Source organism: Phasianus colchicus, chromosome 14 (assembly GCF_987193195.1).
Source record: "Phasianus colchicus chromosome 14, bPhaCol1.hap1.1, whole genome shotgun sequence".
NCBI lineage: Eukaryota > Metazoa > Chordata > Aves > Galliformes > Phasianidae > Phasianus > Phasianus colchicus.
The window spans coordinates 11,539,467-11,547,948 of NC_143449.1; the positions used below are offsets into that span (position 1 = coordinate 11,539,467).

Consider the following 8,482-nt stretch of genomic DNA (forward strand, 5'->3'; position numbering starts at 1 on the left):
GTGTCTTTCTGGAATTTGATAGGCAAAGGAAGGGGACCTCACAGTTATCAACAGCCTTCTGGATGATCCCAACTTAACATCAAAGAAGTTTAAAGATTGGAAACTAAAGAACTATGAGTTTTTCCTGGACATTTGTGAGTACAGTGCAGCTCTGAAATCTCAAAATGGAGCCTCTGAACTTGCAACCTCAGCACCAATGCTGACACATACACATTCATTCATCGAAACTCACGTCTGACAGGACTCGTATCATGAATAATTGCTGGGTGCCATGAAAAATCAGTAAGACAAACACTGTAATATTTATAAATAACGTGCTCAGCAGTACTGTAAATAAGTTGGATAAGAGAATAGTGCCACAGGATGCCTACTACATTGCATGATAAGACAATAATATTCTTTATTATTTTTTTTTGTTTGCTATTATCAACCAATGTCCATATAAAGCTCTGCATTAGAAAGAAGCCGTGCAGAAGTGTAACTGAAAACAAACACCAGTATATTTAAAGTACTGTACTAAAATCAAGCTTCTAGTATGAGCTCCTGCAATTTTATATATTTAGATATATTTAAATATATCTATGTATATAAAACGTAACACAATAGTTGGTATTTACTTTTTAAATGCTCTACAGTTCACATTTTCATGTTTTTCTTGAGAAAAATATAAAATGAAAACATAAAGACATTGGACACTCTTAGAGATGAACAATTATTTTTGCTACATTTCCAAGTAGTGACCATCTTTGCAAATAAAAGGACAGATTTATCAAAATGTAAACTCAATCCCTATAGTGTGCCTTAAAATGTACACTGTACATCTAGCAAATAGATCCCAATCTGGCCCTATGGGCATACAGTATATGCCATTTAGATACTGTGTTTGTAAAATACTGTGCCTGCCTTTAAAATGAATGAATATAAGTGTGTAGGTGTGGCACAGAAGTTAAGATAATGAGTAGAACAATATTGGTTGTTCACTAATGCTGCAACTTACGCTGCTTTTAACATAATTTGAAATATTTCATGGTGAAAGAAAAACATCTGCACTGAATATGGCACATTCTGCAGGTTTTCATAGTTTCTTCACTGTGAATTTAAGTGACGCATGCCTGTGAGTCACACAATTCAAAAAAGCTCTGATGCTTCAAAGATAAGTATTAAGTAAAAGAAATCAAAAACTGAACCAATCAATTAGATTCTGCAATAGACTGGCAGCTGAAGCAGAGTAAATTATTCAAAATTATAATAATGTCTGGCAATAATTTTTAACTGTTAGTAGTACATCAGCAAGCGGGTGAAGTTATTCATTACATCACTTGAAAAAAACCAGTCTGTATTGATTGGTTTTGTAAAGACACACAGGTCACATCATGTATTTCACTTCCTTGCTTGGATCAGAATGAATCAGAGTTTGGAGAAAATTCTTGAAAAAAAAGATTGCTCTGAATGTTACTGAACATAAGTTTCCAACACAGATTCACAGTTTTCTTTGACTACGCTTGCTAGAATATTTCTAGAAAGCAGGACAAAGGAGATGTGAATTCAGTTGATGTCATTTTACTTAAACACAGATATTCACTGATAATTTTCCATGATATAAACCTGTCTCTCATATACCAAGAACTATAAAATTCATACAATTCAATATAACATAGGAAAAAAATGTTATCTCAAAGAGTTTCTAGTGTCCAGAAGGAGATTTAAGTATTCACAAATACTTAAAAATTTGTGGAATGGGTAGAAGTATTCTGTTTGTTTAGGACAGTGTCCATCAAGCAGCTGTGGCAAGTTAACAGGACACAGGGAGAAAAGCTCATGGGTAAGAATAAAGACAAAAAGATCACTCAGCAATTATAGACTCAGCTTGTGGAAAACTACTTAAATTAATAGTTCATTAAAAATAGAGCAAGATAATGAGCAGCAAAGACAAAATTAAAACCATCTACCCCCACACTGTCCCCCTTCTACACAGGCTCAATTCCTTTCCTGGCTCTTCTGTCTCCTCCCACTCTGCTCATCATGAGGATGGGGAATGGAAGGCTGTGGTCAGTCTGTGACATTCCATCCCTGCCACTCTTTCTGCCTCACCCTACATTCCTCTACTCCAGCATGGTGCCACTCCCAAAGATACAGTCCTTGATAGTTTCCAGTATGGGTCCTTCCCACGGGCTGCAGTTCTTCCAGAACTACTCCAGGATGAGTCCATTCTGTGAGATGCAGTCCTTCAGGAGCTCACTTCTCCTGCTTGTGTCCTCCAGGCTCCTTTGTGGGCTCCCCACAGGCTGCATCCTCCATCAAAGTACATCCATCCACTGCTCCCAGTGCTCCTCCACAGGGTGCAGAGGATCTTTGCTCTGAGAACATCCCCCTGCTCTTCCTCCTCTGATCTTGTTATCTGCAGTATTCGCACTCTCTTACAAATGGTGCACAGCATTTTTTGTCCTGTCTTAAATATGTCATCAGCTTTGCTGATGGTTGAGCTTTGGCCAGTATGGGGCTTTTCTGGAGGTGGGCAGAAAGGCTCTGTCCTACATGAGGACAGCCCCTTGCTCTGTTCTCACACAGCCACTCCTGCAGCCTTTCTGCTACCAAAACCTTGCCTTGTCAACTCAATATAGCCCTGAAGAAACACAACTCAGATTTGATTTTTATTATCATTTTCTTTGGCATTTATTTGAACCACAGTGGGTACAGTTTAAACAATCTAGAATAGTATGAGATGTTATTAGTGGGGATCTGTTACTTGACAGCTGTTTTGAGTTCTTATCACAGAAGCAGCCGAGTCACAGCATCACTGCAGCAAATACATTTAGATAGAACATGCAACATGAAGGCATATTTGACATGCTTTAGTAAATTAACTATAGACTTGACAGTCGCAGAAGACAATGGTTCCTTATATGCATGCATCAGAGTGGAACAGAATCACGTTATACATATCATACTGAATATTAAGCATACACTGAAGGCTCTAATACCTAAAGTCATAAAAAAAACATACTGGAAATAGAGAACAATAATTTGTCATAAAAAATTGGAGTTGCAGTATTCATGCAAAATGAAAAACTGTTTAAGCACATTTGTTTGTATGTGAATGCTATAGTTACTGAATAACTGAATAGCAAAAGCATTAACAGAGGGAATTTATTTAACTTTTTTCATAGCAGATCTCCGAAGGATATTTCACTATTTTTAATACCATCCTTCATCTAACATGAAATAAAAAATAAGCACTGATGCAAGGAAATGCACAAATTAAACAAACCGTTTCTAAACCAATTCATACTTTAGGTGTAAGCAGTGATAGATGGTCACCAAACTAAGTAGATCAATCTTTCTATATTCAAAAACAAATGTAAAGCTTGTAAGATTCAAGTAGTATTGCTTGTACTTTATAGCAAGCAAAATCTAATTTTAAATTAAGCAACACAAACATTTTGTTCTTTCACAAAGGCTAACTGACAAGAATTTTTACATACTTCTTGCATGCATACTCAACTCTTCCTTCCCCACCACTAGTTTTTTCTTTCTGCATGCAAGTACTAATCCAGCTGAACTACAGAAATCAATGCACAAAGTCATCACAGAGTAATTATTTGGAATTTCATGATCTTCAAAATGACTTGAATGAAAGAGCAATAAAGTTATTGTATCTAAAATCCATGTACCAAATCCAAATAAGTCAGTTTCTCCTGGACTCTAACTCTGTACAATGCAGTTGAAATTATTAAGGTAGCATAAAGTTTTTAAATTAGGAAAAAAAAAGTTTGCTGTTGAGTTCTTCAAGGGAAATAAGCAGCATCAGTGGATTCCACTTATTAGCGTAACAGATTTTCTGCCTGCCTGCTTAAACAAAAACTAATTCTTACCATATATAACTACACAAAGAGATGTTTTGGCTGTGTATTATTTATTCAGATTGAAGTTAGCCAACTTAGTGTCTTCAGTCAGAATTCCTGCAGACATTTTTTTTAAGCTGCAGGAAAAATGTCCCTCAATCCTCCCTCTCTGTGACTTCACAAGCTTAGTCTTTTTGTTTTTAACATACATTTCTATATAGCTGATTTAATGCTTGCAATAAATCGCTGATTCCCCTTCTTTTTAATGTACTGTTCTGTATCCACTGAACTCTTTGTTGAAAACTATCTTAGAAGCCATCTCAGTATCGTTTCCTGGGAATACTGGGGCTTTTTTCTTGCTTTCACAGATGTTAGGCAACAACTTTACTGAATTTAGTCTTGTTAATATTAACAAGAAGTAATCAAAAGAAGAGGAGGTTCTTATCAGTCTGTTCTCCAAATTCTTTGACAGAAATAAAATTGTGGAAATACTGACTCCATACTCGAAGGCAGGACCAGTAGGATTCTGTTTGTCCTCACCGAAATCAACCTGTGTTGTACGGTGCAGGGAATCTGTATCCTCTACAAAAAAGCCAGTTGCTTTACTTCACTGGCAAAACCCACCTTACTGCATCTTCTGCTTTCTCAAACACATCACGAGCACTTCTTGCTCTGCATTACATTTTACTGCCATAAGGAGAGACTGATCGATTGCTACTAAAAGAAATTGGAGGATGTGATTTGATGCCTTTTCCAAGCAGGGAATTCTGAATGTGATCAGTCTGTTTATGCTCAGATCCAGACTGCTATCTTTTCAGCTGGTATTGTGCTGCATTACTTGCTTTTTCCAAAGGAAAAAAAAATGTGTTACAGAGAATTGCTAGATGTATGTCTTGCTAAATTCTTACTGTCATCGGCAATTATAGCTTTCCAGACCAAAATAATTATTCAGTTCAAAGTTTAGTGAAGGATTGCAAAGGTACCTTTGAAGGGGCTACTTAATGACGCACTGAGAATTGCTCAGAAAAATCTGCTTATAGTACACACAAGTTCCTGTAGCATATTGTTAAAATAATGTAGCATTTTGATTTCACAATGGATTGTTTATTTCTGCTTAATTTTTCAAATAGGGAAATCAAACAGAAGGGCATAAGTTTTTCCAAAAGTAATGCCTACTATTTATTTCCATGAAAAAGACAACAAAGAGCACAATAAGACTATTTGATAGAGCAAATGCTCAGCTACAAAACACTGTTTTTCAACACCATTAGCCGATTCGTGCAGATGAACTGGTGAGGATGCTCTTCATCTTGTGGTATGACAGCTGTGCATGGCCATCCAGAACAGGGCTTGTTTTTCATATTGCTGTCACTGCTGCTGAAATGCACCACCCACTGCCTCACTGTGCTCACATGCACTCCTTGGTCTCCAGAACATTCAGCAAGTGTCAATGAACATCAATGGGTGTAATTCTTTCTGCATGGAGGAATTCAATTCCACACCTTTGCTTCATAGTCAATTCCTTACCAGACTTCTTTTTTTCAAACTGCCCCTGACTGCTGCCATCTGTCACACAGCACAAAATATAACAGACTATTGGTGGGAAGGTACAATTTCTGCCATCCCACCAACATCTGCCTCTGACATTGTGGGCCAGCATAATAAAATGGGAGGCATTACTTTTGGAGCAGCCCTTGTAGTAATGCCTTTTTTGTAGGGTAAATTCATAGAAGACTGTACATCCACAGGCCTTAGACCACTGAGCTTAAGATCTTCTTAGAGATGATGAGCACTCTTCCCTGTTGCCAGATGATGATTATTAATAATTATTTACAAAAATCTTCAATAATGTGACAGACTCAAGAAGAAATATTATCTAATTAATTTATATTAAGTAACAACAAGTTCCTTTTTTCCTTCTAGAATGTTTCCCTCATTAAAGCTAAGACTCAAATCAACTTTTTCAGGCAGGCTACTCTTGGGACAGGTTCCCCCATCTCTCACTTACAGCGAGTGGCTGTTATCAGTGTGCATTTGAAAATCAAACCTGAGACATATTAGCAGCTAATGAATGGAAAGTACACCGTTGTTTCAAACAAAAACAAGTAAGTTGTATTTTCTTAGTTGAGTTTAAATATTTATTTACTCCTATTATGTATACACATAGTATTATATTTCTGAACAGTTCCATTCACTATGTGTAGGCAGGTGACTACTCTTGGTATTGTTCTTGATATCCTACTTGAAAAACCATTTGTTTAAGATTAATTTCTATGCTTTACAGCTTATGCCATACTTGCATACTTAGACTGAGGTCTATAAAGAATATATAAAGGTCTATAAAGAATATATAAAGAGGTTTAAGCTTTTTGCAGTTTCAGTTTTGGGGGCTGTTTCTTTTCTTTTGTTTGTTTGTTTGTTCAGTTTGTTTGTTTTGAGATAGCTGATATTCTACTGGGACCTAGTGTTAATAAAAGTATAAACAATTTTCAGGAAGATACTGCCCATCATTATCTTTAAGAACCATATTCATTATTATCAGACAAATACTATGTGTTCATTTTTATCACATGCATACAAGGGTTAATGTGACAATTAGAGATTTTGCTGTATGCATTAATGCCACTGTATGAGCAGAATTTGAAAGAAAGCAATGTTGAAGAAATTAAAAAATATGTCAACAAATTGCTGTTTGACCAGAAAGGTCAAACTTCTGTCCTCACATTTCTAGAATATTATTCATTCTCAGGCATTAGTGAGGGTATCAATACAGATCTTTTTACTAACTGTAAATGTATCTGTCTGAATGCTGCAGTTTAAATAAGAATGCCACATTACACATATTAACTCTATTGCTTTTTTTCACTGGCAACCACGAAGGAAATGTCTTAAGAAAACTTGTTCACTGGCCAAAATAACAGCAAAGGCCTCATTACCAGTTAAGACTTTTGTTTTATTGAGAAACAAGGTTTTCAACTTAAAAATCTGAAATGGAAACAGGTTAGAATATAGGAGAAATGCACTAGTATTAATAAACTTTTTACATTTGACACATACTGTATTACAAAGACAATATCCTTGCAAGAGCATTAATTGCTGGGCCATAGGTGACTTCTGTCTAGTTTACTAAAGTAGCTAATAAAACTTGTATAGAGAGCCTTTTATAGATAATGCTTACGTGTATGAAAATGTATGACACCCTTGTACTATGGCTTGCACTTTACTTGCATTAAACTGTGAAGTAGGCTGTAGTAATGTCTTTGTATATTCAGGGGTTGAAATACCAAAGCACTAGAGTATTGTACTGCTGGTGTTCAACCTGTACTGTTAATTAAGTCTGAACGTGCTGATAACATGTACTTTGAAAACCCCACTAACTTAAAATCTTTAGCAAATAATGCTATGGGGTCTCCATGGTCTTTGTTTCTTTGTAAATATAAACATTCTTACTGTTTCTGTAGCAATAGGAGGTTATAAACCAAACTTTCAATAGGACTGTTTTCAATAACAAAAAAAATCTATAGCGCCTTGTATAAAACTCATGGAGACTCCATGACCTGTGGGCATTTTTTGTTTACAAGCAGTATGTATATAAGTATTAGCGGCAGAACTGTTATTTATCACAAAGTTATGTTGTGGTTGATTCTTTCTAAAGTAAATATGTGTTTTATGTCATGAAAAATAAGTATTTTTAGTAAGAGCCATCTTGAAAAGTTTGAAGCGTCAAAGCTTCAAATACTCAGAATCTTCCATGTTTCAGCCTTGTTTTTCCAAACGACTGTGAGATGAACTGAGAGGTCACGGTAAACCATCTGTCCATGCCAGGGAAGGTGTCTGAGTTGTATCACAGTTTATGACATTCTGCAACTTTTCTCTAATTACCATCTTGCTTACGCGCTTTTATGAGCAGATGCTGTATGATACCATACTAAAGTCTTTCAGCTCAATGAAGAGAGAGAAAAATAACTGCTCTAACTGGGCGCATACAGGTTAGGCTAGGTTTCAACCCCTGGATAATACAGTATTCTTTGGTTTCACGACAGTATTTTTAATTTTATACTTGTCTATGTTGAGAGATGATCCAATAGTTTATATAGGCAGTGAACGTTAGGTTTCTTTTTTTCCTCTTCTCAGATGACTTCTGTGTGAACTACTGTAACTGGCTGCGTTTTTCTATCACAGATTAACTTGTTAACTTTTTGTGTGTCTACAATGAAAATTTATGAATGGAAAACTTCACTGTGTGTTGCTCACTGGGCATATACCTCATGGTACATTGCACAGACGTGTAAGTTGTAAGTTGCACTGCAACATTAAAAAAGGAACATATTGCTCTTTTTTCAAAGATATTAACTTATTTAAGAGATATAGTGTGTACATTATTAAAAAGAACATTTATTCTTCCTAAATTCAAACAAAGCTTTTGTTTTGGGGGGGAGGGAAAAAAAAAAAAAGTTGTAAACTTCGGTTGTAAATTTGGACTTCAATAAACGGAATTATCTGCACTTAAATTCTGTGGTGACGTTGTTTTAGTGCGCGTTCTCTTAGAACTGCAATTACGAAGAGTAATCCAAGCCCAGGCTGTGAGCGGGACCGGACCAGAGCTGCGGGCCGCTCCCGGCGCGGGGCCCGCGGTGCCA

General features: G+C 36.2%; 1 protein-coding gene across 1 annotated transcript in view; it reads left to right on the plus strand.

Moving 5' to 3' along the window:
* The window catches only part of LOC116229677 (connector enhancer of kinase suppressor of ras 2-like), a 147,791-nt gene extending 139,320 nt beyond the window's left edge, over positions 1–8,471 (plus strand). Inside the window, exon 26 of the mRNA XM_090150579.1 lies at positions 23–8,471. Coding sequence (XP_090006705.1) covers positions 23–238 — 216 coding nt within the window. The 3' untranslated portion in view covers positions 239–8,471. The remainder of the gene's footprint in view (positions 1–22) is intronic.
* The last annotated feature ends 11 nt before the right edge of the window (positions 8,472–8,482 follow it).